The 23,668-nt window shown below is 36.3% G+C and overlaps 1 protein-coding gene across 24 annotated transcripts in view; it reads left to right on the forward strand.

The window, feature by feature from the left end:
- ABI3BP (ABI family member 3 binding protein) overlaps nt 1-23,668 on the forward strand; it is a 245,220-nt gene that overhangs the window by 106,533 nt on the left and 115,019 nt on the right. For 18 of the 24 annotated variants that reach the window (XM_050782015.1, XM_050782023.1, XM_050782026.1 and 15 more), the window contains exons 5-12: nt 1,609-1,790; nt 2,338-2,390; nt 11,515-11,563; nt 12,522-12,593; nt 13,166-13,258; nt 20,619-20,696; nt 22,628-22,702; nt 23,470-23,544. In XM_050782015.1, the coding sequence (XP_050637972.1) occupies nt 1,609-1,790; nt 2,338-2,390; nt 11,515-11,563; nt 12,522-12,593; nt 13,166-13,258; nt 20,619-20,696; nt 22,628-22,702; nt 23,470-23,544 (677 nt within the window). The remainder of the gene's footprint in view (nt 1-1,608; nt 1,791-2,337; nt 2,391-11,514; nt 11,564-12,521; nt 12,594-13,165; nt 13,259-20,618; nt 20,697-22,627; nt 22,703-23,469; nt 23,545-23,668) is intronic. The other 6 variants (XM_050782036.1, XM_050782037.1, XM_050782025.1 and 3 more) reach the window with 1 other exon arrangement.

Genomic DNA, 23,668 nt, shown 5'->3' on the forward strand with positions numbered 1-23,668 from the left:
AATTTGATTTAAAGCTCTGCTGTCGCTTTAAGATTCTTGATAACTTTTGAACAAAGAGTCTACATGTTCATTTCATATTGAGCCCCACAAATTAGGTAGCCAGTTTTGCTACTCATCTCTACACACTGGGATTGTTCTGGATCATCAAGAGCTTAGGCTTGAGATTTAGAGAATGTCCGATAAATGTTTTCAGAATGAGCAAAATTCCTGATTTTTTAAAGCTTTAAATAAAAGCAAGTAACCTTAATCTTACTCCATTTAATTTAGCTGATGTGAGGAGTGGAGGAAAGGTACTACACTTTTGAGGAAAATTTTAAGATATAAGAAAGACCCAAAAATAGTTTACCCATCCCTATGTTTCCATCATCATAACATGGCAGCTACTATTTTATTCTATTAACTTAGTGTTTATTTAAAAATAAAAAGCAGATGAAGTTTACCTATTGACCCCACGTCAAGTCTTATTTTTCTCCTCACCTGCTCACTGGGAGTTAAAGTACTATCATAAATGTTGTATCCTTCCAGTATTTGTTATCCCTTTGCAGTGCCAGGAATAATATTTGGTAACATATTTCGTATGTCTTAATATTTATGTACATTATAGGAAACGATATGCACCAATCTGTAATCTGTTGTTTTTATTTGATATTTTGTTTCTAAAATCTATCCACATTGATACATGTCGTTCTCCCATTCATTCTCTGTATATAGTAGTATACTGTACTTGATCTGCTACCCCACTTACAGAGGCTGTTTAAAGTAGAACCAGAGGAGTCTTTCGTTGTATTTCGATTCTGCCACTGCCACTGGTACAAGTCAGTAGCTGGGTGATACTGGACAAGTTAAGTGAATGTTCTGAAACTCCATTTTCACATTTGTAAAATGAGATTAATAATTTATACCAGTTAAGATGTTTTCGTGACAATTAAACCAGGTAATATATGTAAAACCTACGTTCAAAAAATAGTAGTAGGGATTATTGTACACATATATATGTGTATATTTATGTATATATGAGTGTTATGAAGTCCTAAGTAAATACATAACAGTGATATTGAATTGGCATTGTTTAACTTTTTTTTATTGTACTCTTGGCTATTGGTCTTCTTTTTTATAATAAAAACAGCTCAACCTTAAAATGCAGTACTAAGTACATCTTAGTCTTAGGTTCTTTTTTTTACAAAATTGAATGATATTACCTCTAACATATCCTCCATGGATGAAAAAGCCTAAATTCATACAACTATGAAACTACCATATTATTTATAAAATGGCACCTATGTTCCGCTCTATGTATAATTGGAAAAGAATAGTGTTTTCCAACTTTCATCTTGCAAAGCAGCAAATAGTAGAATGAGAATTCTGGAATTCTATCAGGCCAAAACTGTGCTGCTGCAAAGACCCCAACTTGCAATGAGAAATTAAAAACCTAAGCACACATTGAGCTTAGTTTTTTAATGTTCTCTGCAATTTTGTAAAAACTTGGAAGAGAAGCCAATATTACATAGTATCCCAAGTTGGTTGAAATCTGTAATGAAGTAAGAAACTTGAAATAACATTCTGAATCCCCCTGTGATTTTAAAGCATGATATTCTGGCTATTCAACAGATTTTATACAATTCGCTATCGAGAAAAGGATAAAGAAAAGAAGTGGATTTTTCAAATCTGTCCGGCCACTGAAACAATTGTGGAAAATCTAAAGCCAAACACAGTTTATGAATTTGGAGTGAAAGACAATGTGGAAGGTGGAATTTGGAGTAAGATTTTCAATCACAAGACTGTTGTTGGAAGTAAGTACCTAGAAATGTGTGTTTCAGTAAGCTTTTGTAATTTTTTCTTAGTTACCTAATTTTCGATTATGTTATTCATTGTATAATATGAAATCAGATAACTCCTAAGCTCTAGTATTTACGAAAATATAGAAGCAAACAGGATATATTGAGCATTGATATTTCAGAATCTTTTGTTATAAGTGATTTATAAAATAAGTAATAAAGATTTGATGCCTCCCTTGATGTCGTTGGCTATTATAGTAGTTTAAAATCAATCCCTGACCTGCAAACACCGACTGAACCAGAAAAACAATAACATGTACCAGTGTTCAGAATGGAAAACTAGTCCAGTAGAGGTGCCCAAAGAAAGACTTTCGGGAACCTTGACTTTCTTCCAGTCATCCCGTCATTAAAACTTCATAGGCATCAGTGTTTAAAATTATAGCAATTAAAATTATACATCCAAGTTAGAGGATGAGTTGAAATTGTCTTTATAATGATTAACTAGAGTTGACTTAGGAGCCAGGAGAATAGAAATAATGTCATTTTTCCCTTGTCTCATCAGGTAAAAAAGTAAATGGGAAAATCCAAAGTACCTATGACCAAGACCACGCAGTGGTATGTAACAGTTTATTTTCAAGAATGTTTTTAAAAAAAAATTGTATCTGCATTGTTAAGGAAATCATCTTATTAAAAGATACTGAAATTAGATTGACTATGAAACAGTGGATAAAGTACTTAGTTTTAGGAATTAGTTTCTTTTTCTTAATACTAAGTAAAAGCATGATTTCAAATCATCTCTGATTTGTTTGAAGTTCTAAAATTCTGAGATTCAATGTAGCTTATTCTAGTGTTTCAGTATTCTGGGTATTTCAAGGTTATACATATTATCTTCTGTCGATTGCTTTTTAATATAATGTTTTAAGAGCAAATTGATACATGCTTTATGTACATTGCTACAGCTTAAACCTTTCCTATTTTCTATCATACCCTACTTAAAGGAGCCAGTCTTTTTCGCAATGATGGAGCAACAAGTTTGATTTTGTAAAATGCCCAGCCTTTGTTCAGTTCAGACAATGTTTGTGTTTTACGAACCAGGCATTTCCCCATGAATCAAAAAACATCCTTTTCTCTCTCACTGCAACCACTTGGTTTCTCATGCTCTCTTTCCTTCCACTTTTCAAAATCTATTCTCAGGAAGCATCATGTTAAGTATACACCCCACCTGGGATAACTGTAAGTCATTGTTAGAGCCACCACAAACATGTTCGCATTTCAAATCTCATACCCAGTGATTAGTTTGGTGCCAAAATAATTGCAGCTTTTGCCATTAAAAGTAACAAAGGACATTATATTACCGGGCAGACAGAGGAGGCACTTCAGTGAGAAGAAGGGAATTTGATGCTGGCTTTGGTCCCTAGATATTGGAAGTATCTTACAGTCAATTGAATGTGCGAAGACTATTTGTGGGTGGAATTTTGCTCTCTGAGATGTGTGCTTGAGGTGTGTGGCCAAATATCTTTTTATGTCTAATTAAGTAGTCCACAGAATAGCCCCATGGATCCTGTGGCCCAGTCTGGGGAAAAAAAATAGTAGTATATAATTCACTGGGATTAAAAACAAAAACAGGGCCAGGCGCGGTGGCTCAAGCCTGTAATCCCAGCACTTTGGGAGGCCGAGACGGGCGGATCACGAGGTCAGGAGATCGAGACCATCCTGGCTAACACGGTGAAACCCCATCTCTACTTAAAAAACTACAAAAAACTAGCCGGGCGAGGTGGCGGGCGCCTGTAGTCCCAGCTACTCGGGAGGCTGAGGCAGGAGAATGGCGGGAACCCGGGAGGCGGAGCTTGCAGTGAGCTGAGATCCGGCCACTGCACTCCAGCCTGGGCGACAGAGCGAGACTCCGTCTCAAAAAAAAAAAAAAAAAAAAAAAAAAAAAAAAAAAAAAAAAAAAAAACAGAAGATCGGTTTTGGTGACAGAAAATAGTCTTAGGATAAAGTAGAACTTACTAAAAGTCTGCCTAAGGCAAATGTTGTTTATATGGTTTGAAATGGCAGAAAAGTGTGTTCATTGTGAAATTATTAAATAATATTATGAGACTGTTATAATTTCTAGGAAAATATTTTGATGTATTTCAGATATTAATAAAAGAGATTGCAGGTAAATTCCTAGGCCTGTTTTTTCTCTCTTTTTTTTTTTTTAACTTATCTGTTTAGTTGCTTTTTTGTTTTTAAGTTTTGCTGCTTTTCAAATTGTCTAATACTTAAATATTTAGAATATTAAGTGGGAAAATAAGCATTAACAAGGTTACCTATAACAAAACTACCTCTATAAGGGTAGTATAAAACCATTAATAGTCTGGTAAAACTTTAGAGCATCTTTTGTTTTCTAAGCATGTTTTCATTACAAATTAAAATCGTACTATATTTGCAATTTTCTATCTTGCTGTTTTCACTTGGTCAAAATATGTTATGAACATATTTCATGTCATCAAATGCTCTTCATAAACATAATTTTAATTGCTGTGTACTGTATCACAAATGCATGATTATTAAGTTTCCAATTTGTAGGCATTTATTTCTAATTGTTTTTAAATTGTGGGTGATGTTATAGTGAGCACTTACGTTTATGAACACTTGTGATAAAGCTTTGTTCACAATGCTGATCATTTCCTTAAAATAGATACTTAGAATAGGAATTAACAATTCAGAGTTTTAACATTTTTAAGCCTTCCTAGTACTATGGTCAGATTTCTTTCCTGAAAAGTGGTACCAATGTATAAACTTGGCAGCAATGTATCAGTTTATGTTGCTATAGTACCCTGATTGCCAACTTTATATATTTTCATCACTAAATTTTTGGCAAATGTAATAGCTTATAATCGTTACCTTAATTTTTATTTCTCCAATTGCTGATGAAGCAGTAGTTTCTTCACTTGTTTATTAGCCAGTTGTATTATCCATTTAATGATGTTCTCTTGCAGTTCTTTGTTTGTTGGGTGTTTCATGGGTTCTTTTAGAACTATATAGTGTAAGACTGTATACATTAAAGAAAAATTGACCTGTTGATACTATCTAGAAACATTTTTCTCACATTTGTTATTGCTTAAGTTTGCTCATAGACATTTTTGAAATAGATAACTCATGAAATCTCCTTAACCAAATTATTAGACTTTTCCATTGTGATATCCTCAATTGCATTATATTTTAGAAAGACCCTCCCTCTCTAGAGAGCAGATACATATTTTTCCCCTTTCTTTTCGTTTTGCAAGTGGTTTGATTTTATAATGATTCTGTGACCTTTATTTAACTATGGTATATAGGAAGGTTCTGTATTGATTAGCTGTGTATTTTTCCCCCAAATAACCAACTGGCTTAGTACTGTGTATTTATGTATTGAATTGTGCCTCTCCTTAAGGTTCCTTCAGCTTTGTCTCTTAAATCCAGTCAACATTGTGTAGGAAAGGTAGATCTGCTGTACCTCACAGGCAAAACAGTGGGATAGAACGGCTCTTTCATCCTCTTCTAGAACAATCCTCACTCTTTGTTGTGAATGGTTTCCTAGGAAGCATACATTGTCTCCTTCCCTCTTGGCTGTCACGCTTAACCTTTCATGTGACTCCATGATATCATTTCTTTCATTCCCTCTTTTCAGCTATCATATCCCAGTAATTTGTATTTGTCTTGGCAGGATATTTCATTTAGGATGAGTTACTCAGCAAGATTGGGAAAGATGATTGACGTTTTACTCTCAGGGAATTTAATTTTTTTTTCCCTCAATATAAGCAGCCATGATAGGAAGGGCTAGGAAGCAACTTCCTTCCTCCATGACACAGAGCCAGGCATTTTATCACTTCAAGCTGTGAGGTGGAGTACCCTGACTGCAGCCAGCTCTGATGAGTTTTAAACTCTTCGTTATTTCCAAAGGAAAAAACCAAATTCATTGAAAAGATATTTTAAGCCTTCTTTCAGAAGCTTTATTATTTCCTTCTGGACAACAACAAATACATATATATATATTTTGATACTTTAGAGGTACATTTTAGTCCAAAGAAGTCTGTACCCAATTATTCACCCATTTCTTCTCTGAGACCTATCTTAGAAGGCTATTTCAAGAGATATGAAATTAATTTCACATGTTTTGCTTTCTGGATTTCAATCAAAAAGACACATTGAAAACTTCTTTTATTCATATGAACGTGGTTACACCTGAAACCTTAGAAGTAGCAAAAACTCTTGAACACCTTTCAATAAGAGGTATTCAGAATGGAAAATAAAACAACTTGAACTTTAGGCTATACATTTTAAAGATAAATAAATTTCAGGTCAAAAATTTGAATATAAAATACAATCCATCCTATCCTTCTGGTTACACTATATATTGTAATTCATGTATCTAGATATGTGTTCCGCTGGCAGGCAAGCCCCAGTGCAGTTGTGCCCGGGATATATAGCAGGGAATCTCTTCCGGTTGGCTAGTGCCTTTGTTCTACCAATTGGTAAATGTTTTCAGTATTGCTGCTACCTATACCTCTAGAAAAATCAGAGAAAGGGCATATGCAGAAACAAAACTGTGATTCTTTCTATATAAAATGAATCACTTGAGATCCATATGATTGAGGAAGAAAAAGATACATTTATCATGATTCTTGTGCTATTTTTTTTTCCATTTAGAGCATGTAGGACACTTTTTTTTTTTTTTTAAGGTAAAACCTAATGTTTACTGTTAGGTTTTATTATTTTAAAAAATAAAGAATGATGGCTAATATTTTCAAACATTTTCTATATTTTGAAAAAAATGTGTTACTTAACTAGCTAACTAAACAAAATCAATATTTGAAGTATGTAGCACTTATTAACAGATTTTTAAAAGCAAATTTAATTATTTAAATCTTCCTAGAATCAGTGTTCTCCAAAAATATGACATGTGTTTTTATCTTTTTTATTTTCCATCAGAGACCCACCCATATTTTAAGAAATCCACAGTTATCACCAAAAAGAGAAGTGGTACCAATTGTTAACATGTAACAATTATCAAATGATTGATGTGAACTGAGAGATTACCTTTATGGTCCCCAGCCACACTTTATGACGGTGTACAGTGAATGTATGAGGCATCCTTCCATCCTTAGCAATCCTTGTCTTAAGCAGAAACTTGAAAAACTTATATGTAGGCAAACTATTAATATATCATCAGAAGTTAAGTGTCTGATTCCTCCTCAGTTGACCAGAAATTTGAAGCCTTTTGAAAGTAGGACATTAGATTCACTTGTATCCAGATGTTAGATTGAATCAGTATGTTTTGTAACTTTCATTAGAACATCCTAAAAATGAATTAAAACCAGAATCTAATATGCCTGAGTTCTCATGTGGTTTGACTCTTGAGTCATTGAAATCTGACTTTGAGCCACTCTTTTAGCCACTACCCAAATGGACAGCTCCTCTTTATCTCAGGGCCTGAAAATAATGTTAAACCTACAATAATAATAATCTGATGTCACGAAGATGTCAAATGGACAAACCTACAAAAAATAACATCCTTAGTCATCACTAACTTTATTACAGCTAATTTTCAATATACTATCAGGAGGAAGTTAGTGTAACGCAGGGTGAGACGCAAGTTCCTTGTCATGTGTGGTGGTAGCAGCGGCTACTGCTGCTGCTGCATGTATTTCTAAAGAAGCATACACCTTCCCTAGTCATGGCAAGAAAGCATGCTGCATTTGTCTCCAGGGCATCACCCTTCACACTCGAGTAGTCTCTCCTCATTGAGTGTCACCAACTCAATGAGTTGCTGCAGTGTCCCAGAAAATCGGTAAAAATAAATGATCTTAACCAGACTTCTGCTCAAGGCATAGCCCAACCTGCGTTTCTAATGCACAGGATATCTGGAAATGAGAAAAAAAAAAATCTGTTATAGGGCAAGAAAGAAATATGCTTACTTCCTGGCATTTAGTAAACATTGAAAGACGAGAACTATGGAAGGAAGAAGCGGTGGACGTTTGCAGCAAGAATGGGGGAATCGGCAAGCTGTAGAGAAAAGAGAGCCAACAAGGGAATGCCTAAGAAGGAAAATCGCTGCCAGAGTGGTGTCTGAGGACAGCAGTATTGTGCTGAGGCCACACCAGCCAAAACAGTATGGAAGCCTGTGGGGCTGTCACTGCCTCCTTCCCATTTCCAGGCCCCACACTGTCTGCACCTGTGACTCTGATACACATTAATAGTTGTTAGTAATAACAAGCCTAGAAAAAGTAAGGAAAGGACGGCAAGGAAATATTTTTTTAAAACATTGTACATAAAACAGTTCTATCAAAATTGGATTGTAATTGGTTAAACACTACATCTTGGAAATTATCACAGTACTTCATTTTGCAGTGAGTGTGGTTAACAAACTTTTCCCTGCCCTTTTATTTGATAAGAAGACATAGGAGGGGATTCACGTTGTGAATTTCCAAATGGAAATTGTAGAGGTGTTGGCAGAGACATGGTGAACCACAGGACTTCCCCGATGCCCTTTAAAAACACACCTGTAGAGACGCAGCTGTTTGCTCATTAGTACAGTCCTTGTGCGTCTTTGGATTGTGGATTAAGCAGGAGAGCATTTCTAGGCCTAGAAAACAAAATTGCATTCTGCAGCTAAATGATTTTTTAATTTTTGGCAGCACATATTGTACATATGTTCTTGTCACTTCAACTGAACACTGGAGTAAGAACTCAGAAACTTTGTTCCATTCATGTGAATAGCAGAATATTTTCCATTTGTCCTTCTCAAAAAATTGTTTGTTCAAAACAAATCATTACGACAAGGAAAATTAAACTGGTATAATGCCATTCAGTCAGCACAGCAACATGTAGGCTTTTCTGCTCTAATGTGTTAAGTATCTTGGAAAAACTTCGCGTTCAACAAAACGTGCACTAAGTGACAGGGCAAATAGAGGACAGGCCATTCAAATGCCTCTAGCTGCAGCCCCAGCCCGAACAAAAATGATAATTGGTACATAGAAAAAAAACGTGGCTCTCCTGCCCGGCAGCTCCCGTGTAGTTGAAGGTTGCCACACCAAGCATTTAAAAGTCTTAGAAGTGTCAAACTCATAGAAGCAGAGAGTAGAATGGTGGTTACCAGAGAGTGAGGGGCAAGGGGGCAGTGAGGAGATATTGGCAAAGGGTAGGAAGTTTCAGTTAGACAGGAGGAGTAAGCTTTACAGTGCCATTGCACGGCAGGGTGACCATAGTTACTATTGATGTATAGTTCCAAATTGCTAAAGATAAATTTCAAATGCCTCGCCAGAAAAAAATGACCGGTAAAAGTGAGGAGGCGGATATAGTAATTCGCTTAGTTTAATCATCCTGCCTTGTGCACTTAGATGAGAACATCACATCATACCCCAGAAATAGATACAATTATGAAAAAAGAAATGATTTTAAAAATAGCAAAAAATACAAGTTGTTTTAACATGGACAAATAAAAATTCTCAGAGGAGTTAGAGGCTATATGCTGGTAACTCTTTTGCTGGAGCAGGGCAGGTGAGAACTAGACAGTGCAGGCAGAGGAGCTGCTGGGGCTTCTCTTAAGGTGGGCTCGTGAGTGCAGAGTGCCAAGGGTGGGCCTAGCTTTTCTCCCCTGGGGAAGGATTTCTGTGCAGTGCTCACATTTAATTTTCTTTATAATAAAGCCAAAAGGGATCCTCCTGCCCATGTAACTGCAAAGCTGAGAGTTTGGTAATTTTTGTCCCCCGCTGAAAGTTATACTTATCTTCCTACTATTTCTCTCCTGTTGCCAAGAAAGAGTATGTCTAAATTATATCTGCATCATTCCTCTAGTTATCGATAGTGTATGAGCTCAGTTGCCATACAGAAGCGTATGTGGTAGTTAAACAGATTGTTGATTAAAATAACTTTTTCTGATTATAAATGTAATTTGCCCTTATTAGAAATTTGATAAATATAGAAAGGTACACAAAATGAAACTAATGTTGGCTTACAAGAACTCACTGTTTTAAGGAAATGGTGATTTATTTCCCTCTGGCCTCTTTTCTATACACATATTTATAAAATTGGGTTATACTGTGCATGCAAATTTGTATCCTTGGTACTTATTTGTCTTCTGCATTTTTCCATTTTGTTAAATACAAGTGAAATTTTTGAACTATCATTGAATAAAACCTCTACTTTTGGATAATAAATTTATTTTAAATTATGATAATAAACACTGTCTTTGATTAATTCCTTAGGCTGGGTTGCTAAGGAGGAAATCATTGAGTCAATGCATGCAGACACCCCTTTTAAAAAATAATCTGAGGATAGTAAACTTTTATTTGTTGTGATTTTTTAGAACATAAGAACCTTAAGACAAGAAAAATAGCCAACAGTAAGCTTGGTGTATTGTCCCTTCTTTACCAGGGGTATATCACTTATGAAAATGGTAGTATGTCAAAAAGTATATTTTGCTCACTACTAGGTGTTTGCCCTTGTAAGGGATTTGGTAATCAGGTAAACACCTATGTGGTAAGCAGCTCATATTCAGCACCTCCTTGATGATCAGCAGGTCTAGTATATGTCATACCGCCATAGCTGTATCATGTATACAGGCTAAACCAAGTATCAAAAAGTGGACATCAATCTTGCCCTTGCAGCTCAACTCTAATTCTCCTGTATACAATTTTCTGCCTTTCTGCTCACCTGCCCTGTGTCCCTCTAGTCTGTCTTATCCTTGGCCTCATGATTATATCTAGCAATGACTCTGCTTTAAAGTCTACACCCATCGCTAATTCAGGCTCCTTTATGACATCAGAACCTCCTGTGGGACTTCTAAGGTAATTTGGGTGAAGAGAGGAAGCAGAGTCCTCTGGGATACATCCTTCTGATTCTGAGGTCCCTCGTGTATAAACACATGCAGAATGGTTGAAAGTACAGGCTGTGGAATAAGAAATGTCTGGATCGGAGTCCTTGCTCTGCTTTCTTGAGCAATAAGTGCTTGGTGTTGGGAGCTCATGGTGGTTGTAGTAGCTGTAGTAACGGCAGCAGCAGCAGCAACTGGGTACACTCAAACAATTGATCTTGATGGGTTTTCAAAGATAATAGGTAGCTTAGCATCTTTTTGAGAGGAACTGTAAAAGCAATTTGGTGGTGTCATATCTCAAATGTAATGAAAATAAACTAATATTCAATACAGAAGATTTGGTTTCTTTCCATTGCAGTTTCTAAGTAAAGTGAACTAATGGGAGTTCTGAAGAAATTGCTTCTGTCAAACCTTGGGATATTTATGAGGGAAACCAAGTGAATCCAATAAAGTAGAGGCAGATGGATGTACTAACAATCTAACCAGCAACTTTTTTTAAGATGGAGTCTCGCTGTTGTCACCCAGGCTGGAGTGCAATGGCACGATCTCGGCTCATTGCAACCTCCGCCTCCCAAGTTCCAGCAATTCTCCTACCTCAGCCTCCTGAGTAGCTGAGATTACAGGTGCCTGCCACCATGCCCGGCTATTTTTTTTTTTTTTTTTTAGTAGAGATGGGGGTTTCACCATGTTGGCCAGGCTGGTCTGACCCGCCTTGGCCTCCCAAAGTGCTGGGATTACAGGCGTGAGCTACCATGCCCCACCACCAGCAACTATTAAACCAGCGTCACAGGAGACTTCATTGAAGACAAGAAAGGGCTACTTCCAGTTTTCTGATATGTTTTAAAGAACAGAAAGTGATTCACAGTGACTGAAAAGCTGACTTTCTTCTTCTCTTTTCAGCCAGCATATGTCCCAAGGAAGCTAATCCCAATAACAATCATCAAGCAAGGTAATTTGTCTGCTCTGGAAATGTGTTTAGAGCAATCTTTAATATACTTTTAACTAAGGTAATCAAACATGGCACAAATTTTCTCAAATTTTTTATTGATTTTTTTTTTTTTTTTTTTTTTTAGAAAAAGCTCAAAGAAAACATAATGGTCTAGTAAATTGGAAGTTAATGGATAATTTTGGCTCTTTTACCAATATGCCAAGCCTTGGGTTGGTCACACTGGTCAGACAACTAAGGACAAAGCAACCATCACAAGTATTAAATTTTTTAAAACAAGTTAAATATGTGGCGCTTTGCCCAGGATTAAGTTGTCATACCCAAAGAAATCCATTGATAGGATATTTTCATGAATGAAAATGAAAGCTGATTTAGTGGTCACTTTAAGGAAAGTAAAGACGTCCAGATTTCCAGAATTATAATGCCATTTCACTTCAGTATCTGATTGTTTTTGTTTTGGCTTCTGGTTTTTCAAATTATTAAAATCTATTATTTCCAGAAAGCTTCTTGGTAGAAGGGACAGAGCCTTTAAAAAAATAGTTCTTCATTTTCAGAAAACACAACATCCCAAGTGTATTCTCAAAACAGAGTCAGTGTTGATATTACTCAAAGACTCTGCTTTGAGAAAATAAGTTTTCTAAACTTTTATTGCTGGGTCGTCACCTCATTTTGTGCTAGTACTAAAGGAAGGCTTCAGAGAATAGAGTTAGGAAGAAAATTTTCCAGTAATTAGAAAGGAACACCTTATGATAGAATAATAGCCTTTCATTAGTTAAAGGCACAGGTGTTAAGGTAAGATATGCCTTCCAACCCTTCTGTTGGCTACATAGCCAGCCCACTGAGTTGCTTTGTATTAATAAAGTTAGATCAAGGCTTTTCCAGCACAGATGACTTCACATTACTAGCTTCTTACTGCCTCGTATTTCCCACCCCCTCACACAGTCTTTTTGTATTTCAACAGTGATTCAGAATGTTACTCACAAGGATTCAACTAAATCCCCAGAAAAAGCTCCCTTGGGAGGAGTGATACTAGGTGAGTGGATCTTGAAATCTATGCCTAGATTAAGCAAATCGGACTATCTTTTGAGAATAGGGCTTTTCTGGAGTTTTGCAGTGTGAGTAGTTCTGTTTAATTGGTGTGGTTCACTTCCTTTCACTGTTTAGCATCGTGGCTGGTGTCCATTCCAGGCTAGGAGCCAAGCCACGCTATCTTTATCTTGGCGTGTTAAAGAGATAGCTCTAGCACGTGTGCAGTGGGAATGATGGCACCTGTCCTACCTGCCCCACAGAGTGGACCGAACTGCTCTTTTAAAAATCATTATTATTGATAATGATCATTGTTCACCACACATCTTAAGCAGCCATTTTACATTTTGAGTCTATGGGTTAAAAGCCAGAGGATTTTAGTAGTTTGGTTAAATATGAAAAACATTCTACTTAAAATGTATGGTCATATTTTTTCCAATGTTTTAAAGTTTGGGTTAAAATTTACTAAGCAAAATAAGTGCTACGCTTCATAGTTTGCAGTATCTGATGTGCTGAGCTTCATTTTATGTCATGATGCACTTTCTTCCCCTTATCTTATTTACATCTATTTTCTTGCAGTCCATCTTATTATTCCAGGTCTTAATGAAACTACTGTAAAACTTCCTGCATCCCTAATGTTTGAGATTTCAGATGCACTCAAGACACAATTAGGTAAGCAGAAAAGTTTTGTATTTAAACTTTGCAATGACTGAGTACTAGCACGATATTCTTAGTAGATCCAAAGAATCTTGCAAATGAGCTGTTTGAGGATCTAAAAGTAAAAAAGTAGAGGTAAGGAGGTTGGAGTGTTGGAGGTACTCATTATAAATAACATTCCATAAGAAAATAGTTATTTTATATGTACATATTTATATAAGGTATATTTGTATGTATGAAATAAGAGTGAATGTTTATGAAATTCTTCAAAATATAAATATATATGTATAATTTTCTAATAAAGTAATTCTAAATTATACTTACTATAATATTAGGGGCGACTAGGTATTTTCAATGAGAATTGATGTGAAATTCAGGTTCATTAGAATTATTTACTTGAGATTGATATTGCTTCCTATTTCTAGAAAGAACCGGTTATGAGTTCAGTGTTTAAAAAACCTTAAAACATAACAGTAAAAGAAAAAAACGGAAAATCCACTTAAAAGGGGGCCGGGGAATAAATGTGGAGGTCACTGGGCTGAGTTGGTTGCTGCATTTGAGTATCAAATTAGGCTCTGAATTGTCTCTTAGCAGAGAATCTCAACCTTGATCAAACATCAGGAGCACCTGGAGGGCTTAACACCAAGACGGCTGCACCACCGCCCCCCCCACCCACCCACCCACCCACCCACCTCCAGAATTACTGATTCAGTAGGTCCAGAATTTGCATTTCTGACAAGTTTCCAGGTGATACTGACACTGCTGGTATAGGAACCACACTTTGAGAACTACCCCTCCAATGTCTCTAGAGAATGCCTTGGGCTGTTAATAAATTTGGAAAAAATAGTGCAGTAGAAATTGAACAAGCCTTAAGAATACAGAATGTATTCCCTGAGCTAGGCACTGGCTATGAACTTTAATGTTTAATATATGATTGAATCAGCACATTGTATGGATAAAGAAACGGAGGCCTAAGCCCCTGTTTGGCAACATTCATTCAACAAATACTATGCATTACCCTATTTGGAACCACAAGTTGCTGGGGGCTATGATGGTGAGTTACCCAGACATGGCACCTGCTCATACTGGGACCTCAGATAAGGCACTTAATTTCTCCTCCCTTACTGGGGGCCTTACCTGTCCCCTTCTGTTGATATTTCCTCTTTTTTGGCTTTGAGAGAGAGAGAAGAAATGATAAATAAGATATAACCCGAACATTTTTTAATTCAATAAAATACCATGAAACTTGACAATAGGCTGGGGTCCTAGGTGGGCAGACCCTCTGGTCAGGCCAGGGCTTGGTGTGATCTCTCTGTTATCAAGAGCATACATCCACTGGGAACAAGCCCTTTATGTTCCTGACAAGTAGCTGCTGGTACACTGCGGATCCCACAAGCCAATAACTCATTTCCTCTTTCCCCCTTTCCCTCCCTGTCCTGGAGATTTATTGGGGGAAAAAAGACATCATATCTAATGAGGTATCAAATGTTGATGTATTTTTCTTGTTTCCAGTTTTCTTCTTTAGGGAATAGGGCCATGTAGAGATGTTTAGAAGTTTTGTCCACATAATGTCAAGCTACTTAATTTTTTTAAAAAACCTGAAAAGAAATTGGTATCTCTTCATGTGTTTTTCAAATATCCAGACATTTAACTTTGCATAAATAGTGTTACCTGAAAGTTTAAGTTAACTTTTTTCATTTTTTGGTTGTCTGATCTGAGGCAATCCAGTTATAAGTTTGGGAAAATTTCCAAAACTTATGGTTCAACATCTTAGTAAGATATGAAAATATTTGCCAATATATCTTTGTGATTTTGTGCAATCTTTATATTTTTATTTTAAAATAGTCATATCTAGTAGTTCTAGAGTGAGTTACTTCCCAGAAAATAGGTAAGTAACTCTGGACTTCATTTTCTTAATTTGTACATCAGACTTGATCACTTCCCTTTAGCTATAAAACCCTGTGACCCAACCCTACATCATGTAAATGTGATGCTGCCAGGATGCTTCCAAATTAAGTTCCCTCAGTGAATCTGTGTTTGGAAGAGGTAAAGCTCGGGACTCTTGCATTCTCCTGTTCTCTGCCCAGAGACTGTATCTTTTGTAATCTCTTATTGATTTGGTCCCTAGTGTGTCCATCAAAACTACAGAAAGCAGGGTTTGTGAAGGAGACAGAAAATGAGCAGGGGCGTTTCTCAGACCATTGCTGTCAGTTTTGAACTGGAAGATGTCATGGTCTGTTACTCAGTGCTTAGTCTTGAGTGATGTTTCCTAATCTTTTAAAAACTGTTTTAAAGTCCTGCATGCTACCATAATACCAATTTAGCATTTTTGCTTTCTTTAAGGAATTAAAGTGAATTTTTGTCTTGTGATTTGTTTTTAGTTTTGGTTTTCTGATATGATTCACTAAAAGTCCAGAATTAAGTATGATTTTAATACAGAAAATTAAATGCAAATAGTAAAACGCAAGTAATTAAAACTATGAAAATAGTAAATATGTTTTTAAACTTGGCTTTTGAGGGAAATGCCTATCTTAAATTGAATACATGGGGCAAGATGTGGTGGTTCATGTCTGTAACCCCAGCACTTGGGGAGGCTGAAGCCAGGGAATCGATTGAGACTTAGCAATGCAAGACAAGCATAGGTAATCTAGCAAGACCCCATCTTTAAAAAAATATTAAAATAAAAAAAATAGCCAGGCATGATGGCACATGCTTGTAGTCCTAACTACTCAGAAGGCTGAGGCAGGAGGATCACTTAAGTCCGTGAGTTTGAGGTTTCAGTGAGCTCTGATTGCACTGCTGTACTCCAGCCTGGGCAACAGAGCAAGACAAAGTATTGATGCTAATGATAACAGATAGAACGCATAGAAAATTTAACACATGGAGAATTTCTTACACACTGTATTAGTCCATTTTCACACTGCTGGTAAAGACATACCCGAGACTGAGCAATTTACAAAGAGGTTTAATTGGACTTATAGTTTCACATGGCTGGAGAAGCCTCACATTTATGACGGAAGGCAAGGAGGAGCAAGTCATGTCTTACATGGATGGCAACAGGCAAAGAGAGAGCTTGTGCAGGCAAACTCCCGTTTTTAAAGCCATCAGATCTCATGAGTCTTATTCACTATCACGAGAATAGCATGGGAAAGACCTGCCCCCATGATTCAATCACCTCCCACCAGGTCCCTCCCACAACATGTGGGAATTCAAGATGAGATTTGGGTGTGGACACAGTCAAACCATATGACACAGTGAAGAGACTGATAGCCAGTATGTTTGAAAATGTCCAATAAAACAAAGCAGAATCCTACCCAACAAATGTACCAACTTAGTAGACCATGTTTCTTAAAAAAAGCTACGTATAAAAATTTTTTAAATGTTTTACTGTATATGCTTCAAGCAGGCAACATGAAGTTTTCTTATATGTATACATAGTGAAATAGTTCCTATACTCAAGCAAATTAATATCCATCCTCTTGCATAGTTACCATTTGTGTATGTGGTAAGAGTACCAAAAATCTTAATTTTCCAATATGCAATATTGTAATTATAGTTCTTGTTTTCTACATTAGATTTATAGTCTTATTCATCCTATGCATCTGCAACTTTTTACCCTCTGTTCTACATTTCTCTATTTCCCCCTCTGCATCCCATCCCTCATAAACACTTTTATTCTCTATATATGTGATTTTTTTTAGATTCCACATGAGTGAAGTCATGCAGTGTTTTTCTTTCTGTGCTTGGCTTATTTCATTTAGCATAATATCCTCCAGGTTTATCCATGTTATTGCAAATGGCAGGACCTCCTTTTTTAAGGCTGAATAATACTCCAGTGTGTGTGTACCATAATTTCTTTATACGTTCATCCATGAACATTTAAGTCATTTCCATACTTTGGTTGTTGTGAACAATGCTGGAGTGAATGTGGGACTACACATATCTCTATGAGGTGCTGATTTCATTTCCTTTGGATGTATGTCCAGAAGAGGGATTGCTGAGTCATAAGGTAGTTCTATTTTTAATTTTTTGAGGAAACTTCATACCATTTTCTATAATAGCTGGACCAATTTACAATTTCTACCCCAACAGTAAACAAGAATTTCCTTTTCTCCACACCCTTGCCAACACCTATCTTTTATTGTTTTGCTTAATATCCATCCTAACAGAAGTGAGGTGATATCTCAGTGTGGTCTTAATTTTGCATTTCCCTGATGATCAGTGACATTGAGTACTTTTTTTTTAATACCTGTTAGCCATTTTTTATGTCTTCTTTAGAGAAATGTCTATTCAGGTCCTTTGCCCATGTTTTAATTAGGTTATTTGGGGTTGAGGGTGGTTGTGTTATTTTGTTTTGCTATTTTGTGTAAGTTTCTTATATACTTTGGATCTTAACCCTTTATCAGATACATGTGGTTTGCAAATATTTTCTCTCAATGCATAGACTGCCTTTTCATTTTGTTTATTGCTTTCTTTGCTGCACAGAAGCACTGTTTTTTGCAAAGTGTGGACATAAACAGTCCTTTATGCCATGAAGGGAGAAATAAACTTCCCTAAAGTTAATTATCACTGCAACTCAGAAAAGCTGTATTTTTGAGGTAGTAAATCCTAAAAACAACATCCTCATTCCAGCAGAGCTCATAATGGGACATCAAGAAGTATAATAGCTTGTTCTAAGAACACATGGTGTGAATAATGAGAGATATAAACAAAAAATTAGGATTACACACACATCCCTAAGGGACATACAAAGGGTTTGCCAAAGTCAAGACCTAGCCTGCCAAAAATTAAAGGAAACAACTGTGATGGAAAAATGTACAGAAGAAATAGAGGAAAAGGAATTTCCTGGGTTTTAGGCTGTGTTCTGATTGCATTTTACTTTCCTATTGCCAAGATCGCAGTTGTGCATCAGATAGTGTGGGTGAATGCTCAGGGGTTGATATATCAAGAGTTCCCCATTCAAATATCCTGCCCATCTACTAAGTTATCTGATGTCTAAAATATCATTTATAGATATACAGTATGGCCTGGTGCAGTGGCTCCCACTTGTAATCTCAGCACTTTGGGAGGCTGAGGCAGGAGGATCACTTGAGCTCAAGAGTTCAAGACCAGCCTGGCAACATAGTGAGATCCCATTTTTACAAAATAATAATAGTAATAAGCTAGGTGCTGTGGCACGTGCTTGTAGTTCCAGCTACTACTAGGGAGGCAGAAGCAGGAGAATTGTTTCACTTGAGTCCAGGAGTTTGAAGTTTGAGGCTGCAGTGAGCTATTATCATGCTACTGCACTCCAGCCTGGGTAACAGAGTGAGACCCTGCCAAAAAAAAAAAAAAAAGGAAGAAGAAAAAACAATATGCCTGTAAAAGGAATTAGTAATATATAAAGAATACAAATGTCTCTTAGGAAGGGGTAGTTTGCCTTTTTTCCTTAACAGCCTGATTTTAGGCTAATGTGATTGCCAGCTAAGCACATGTTTTGAATAAAGAAATTGAGAGCATTGCCTGTGAAAGTCTAGGATCTGGATGATTAAACAAACAAATAATAAGAGATCCTAGGTCAGCCAGGGACTCACTGAGAACATGGGATATTCTTAATCAGGAAGGAGGCCTGGAAGGAGAAGAGGACACTGAAAGACAAGGGATCGTGAAAGGAAACCTTATAATTTTACATTTTAAAAAACTTCCTATGGTGCATGTTGAAAGTAATAGGAACAGAGTGCTTGAAAAATTCATGATCTGAATGTTTTTTCTGTGTTGACAATCAGAATTGTTCACACAAAAGATGTCAGGAAAATTGATAAAATTTAGACGTTTTAAAAATGGAATTTATAAAATTATGCTAGATTTTTTAAAAATTCCTTTTTATGCCTTGCTAAATTAATTTGAACAATGCTATTAAATATTTTGTTGTGCAAACATGCTTTGCAACTTCAGAAACACACAGTTTGTTGCAAATTATCATTTATGACGCTTATTGGTGGCATTTTAAATCACTCCTGAGAATTAGCTATCTAGAAATCTGTTGTATGCCTTTATCAAGTAGAGATTGAAAACTGATTTGCTTCTATAAACATTGGGGAAAAGATGACTTTCTAATTGTCTTCAAGCTCATCAGAATTAAATAAATATTTTTGAACCCACATTAACAGAAAAGAAGAAAATGGTCTTTACAAACATAAAGTGAACTACAGATTATAAAATGAATGTTCAAAGAATTTTGAGTGTGACAATTAAAGGTTTCAGCAGGGAGCAATTTTGTCCCTTAAGGAATATTTAGAATTGCCTGGAGATTCTTTTGGTTGGTAGAACGGTATCTGCGGAGCACAAAATATTCCGAAAGTTTGTGAGAGCACTGTTGGAATCCAATGGGTAGAAGCCAAGAATACTGTTCAACATCCTACAGTATACAGGCCAGCCACCCATACAAAAAATAATCTAGCCTCAAATATCAATAGTGCCAAAGTTGAGAAATCTAAGTTCTATATAGCCTTAGGACTCTGAAAAATCCTGTCGGATTATATAATCGGTTCAAGGTGGCATGATCAGGGTATCCCAAAGGGGCATAAATTCTTTCATGCCACTAGACTGTTTCAAAATATTATGAGCAGGTGATATTATGATTCAACATGGAAAATAACTGAATAGAATTAATCCTAATTATACCCTTTCAAATGGGGAATACCATAATTGCTGGGGAACACAGCCTTAGAAATGTTACTTTTCTTTCTTTGAAAAAGAACATCCACATTTTAAAAGGAAGTTTCTCAAATAGTTGCATAAAGAGGAAAATTGGAAAAAAATTATTTTATTCTTTGTACTGAATTCCCATAGAGATTAAAAGAGACGATCTACATCAATATGAGGCTCAAATACAATTTACTGTTTAATTTTTCACCAGAAATATTTTCAAATAGCATAGTTTCCTATGTGTGTTGTTTGTGGTTTTCTAAAATCTCAATGTCATAACTTATTACATTTTTTACCATGTATAATAATGGAAATTTTCTATAGATTAATTTTTTAAAATTGGGAGTGCTTGAATATAAAATTCCAGGAAGCATTTGCAATGCAACCTATGCCTTCTAGAAATTCTATTTATCAATCAGATGACTTGAGATGTATCCAAGTGTTGGGTTGTGATTTTTTTTCTTCACGTCAATGACAATTTAGATCTTAAAGAATTATCTAGGGTTACTAAGAAAGAATTTTGAAGACTTATATTAGTTCCTGCTAGAGACACACAATAAAGTTGTTGACTGGCTGGTGGGGAAGGAAGTGCAAGATTAGATTTTTAGTCTGCTACTTGATTATGCATTGAGGGACGTATTTTTGGACGCTGCAAATGAGGTAAATTGTTTGTTCTTTGACTTTTTAGCTAAGAATGAAACCTTGGCATTACCTGCCAAATCTAAAACACCAGAGGTTGAAAAAATCTCAGCACGATCCACGACAGGTAATGAGATTGCTATGTTGTTGACCTTGAGAAAAGAAAAAAATGCTTTTTTTCAAATACTAATCTGCAGCCTTTTTTTCAGTAAAGAGCCAGTAGGAAATTCGTTTTGATCATAAATGCAAAACAGTAGGAGATTCCGTGTCTCTAACATTTGGGAAAACAACAGCTGCAAAATGAACTATTGAATCACATAACTGATAAGTAATACAGAAGCTGTATTTTTTGCTTTAAATGAAAATTATTAAACACTGAAATATTTTTATTTAAAACATTGTACCACAAGTTTGGTGCTGTCCTTGTGTATGATGACATGAGACCATTTTTCATTTCTACACTTTCACAAGGGGTCAGTGTAGCAAAATGCCATATATTCTTCACAAATCCATAGCTTAATATCTATGAAAATACTTGAATCATTTAGAAACAAATGTCTCTGGAACTTTAGCAATCCTAGTGTAGAGAATATAGAATAGTTCAGTAACAACCCTTTAAAGAATTAATGCAGTAAGCGTTTTCTCCATGGTTTATCACCATTACTAACATTCAGCATTTCTTCTATGAATGAACTACTCAAGTCCAGTCTGGCGGGGTGGGGGGGGCATTAATCTTTGAGCTAGAGTTTTTTCCAGAGTAGTACCACCTTATCCAGGACTTGATGAAACAGACATCTGGCAAGAATTCCCCACAATCTATATTTAGCAGAGTAACTCCAATCTGAAGTGAATTTTTCAGTCCACAAAATCCTATAACTTGAAATATTGATGATGTACCTTTTACTAAACTTTTGGACTCATAACTGTTCCAGAGAACATAAAAGTTGTTGTGGCAGTGAAATAACTTCAAGAAATCCTTTGAAGTAGGAATATTTCTGAGAGAGCAAGATGAATATGGTCCTTTTCTAAAGAAGACAGATGGACCTTTCATCCCCACCTTCATGGGATTTGGAGCAGAGGTAGCTCCTGGAGTGACCCATTTGGATGAAATTCCTAGATGGTTTCTGACTTCAGTATATGTGATCAATATCCAGAAAAGCATAGGCATGGCCCAGTGGGTGACTCCAAGTCCCTTTCTCCCTCAAAGATTCTACCCACTTTCCCCAATTATACTTTTTTCTCTTGGCAGCATTTCTGATGGGAGAGTCTACATTTTTTTAGTCCTCTGCCAAACCCTCCTCAGAGTTTTCCACTTCAGAAACACTTAGGAAAACACCACAACTTATTACTCAGGGTTATTGTGTTTATTTTGTGTTCTTGCCCTGCAACATTCTGGGGGTTTCTGGCTCTCAATTCATTTCAGATCCCAGTGATCTTAGTTCTTATTTCTCCAAAACTATTTAATTGAGCTTTTTATTACCTTTAATCTAGCATTTGGGACAAACCTGTGGCGGAGGATTTAAATTCTGATCATAATTTCAATTCATTTTCAAGCTTTCCATGTTCATTGCAGTGTAAGAGTGAAGTCTTGTAATGTGATAGCTCTAAGTAAGACTTTTAGCCCCGAGTCATCCTGTTATTTGCCCATTTATTCATTTAATAAACTATTATCTTGATTATCCTTCAGATTCTTCAATACATGATTTAAAAAATAAACTATTATCATGTGCTTGTTTACTATATACCCCAGGTATTCTGCTAAGCCCTGGAGATAAAGAAAAAGGCAGATTTAAAATTATGATTAAGCTTATAAGTGCTTCAATGAAAGTCAGGTCAGAGTGCTTTTTTGGATAGAAAGCAAACCCAGAAAGGACCAGTTGGAGAGGAGTGTCAGCTCAGGCACTTGAGACAAGCCAAGGAGCTCTTTACATAGTAACACAAAAAGAAATGTGCTTTCCAATATCAGTTACTTATTCTAAAAGGCAACAAAATGTGTCTCCTGGTCTTTGGTTGCTTCACTTTATCTTAATTTGTAAAGTTGTGCTTTTTACCTTTCAGAGACTCCTGAAACAGTTCCAAGAACCACTAAACCCACTACGTCTAGTGCATTAGATGTTTCAGAAACAACACTGGGTAATTCTAAGAACTTTTTTTTGTTGTTAAAAAATAAAAATAAAAAAGTAACAAGAAAATAACTCCCAGGACTCACAGAAAAGAAACCTGACGCCTTAACTTCTCTCTCCCTCCCCACTTTCTCCTTTTTCTTCCTTCCTGGCAGTGGTTAACCTTCCTATTTCTTGGACAGATTCCACTGAAGAGTTAACCACATGGCTGATCCTGGTGACTGGACTTCTGGGCAAATCTGGATGCTAATTGCTAACTGAACGCCCTTTTTAACCAGTCTCTGGGATATATAGACAGAATACCAGCCTTTTAACCCCCAAATCTTGGGGGAGAATGAAGGAAACCTGGAAGTCTTGATTCTGTGCTTTCTGCTTAAATTGGCTTTGGGAAGTCTTGTGCATACTAAATTTGGGGTGAACCCCCAAAAGTGTCATGCTTTTAAATAAGAATTTCATGCCACCCATGTTTGATGTTTCTTAGCCCAAGAGAATCTAACTTGCTTTGTTGTTCTCTTTCCCCTGAAGAAAAGGAGCAGCATGTGTTTTGTTCTGTAATTTGATGTTGATCTTCTCTGCCACACCACTGCCCTTTGAATGTATACCTTCACATTTTAACAGCTATGTAACTTTACCAGGGAATGTTGTAATTTCCATTAAAGGTATTGGCTGCTCTGTGTACAAGAGTCTGTTACAAAGCTTGCTGTGCATGATCATGGTTAAGCCACAACATCAAATCCCAAGTCCAGGAGTTGCTAACTGCACTCTTTTTTATTGTAGTTGTCAGCAAAAGGACCCCGGAAACATTGCAAACTGTTCTAATACCTCAGTTTGAATTGCCACTGAGCACTCTAGGTAAAAATTGATAAATACTGCAGCTTTATTATTACATTGGATATTGTATGCATGCTTCAAAGAAATCCTGTGAATTAATGACGCTAATTTATACCCAATCCCTTAAAGGTGACACAGTCTTCAA

The sequence above is a fragment of the Macaca thibetana genome, chromosome 2 (genome assembly GCF_024542745.1).
Source record: "Macaca thibetana thibetana isolate TM-01 chromosome 2, ASM2454274v1, whole genome shotgun sequence".
Taxonomy (NCBI): Eukaryota; Metazoa; Chordata; class Mammalia; order Primates; family Cercopithecidae; genus Macaca; species Macaca thibetana.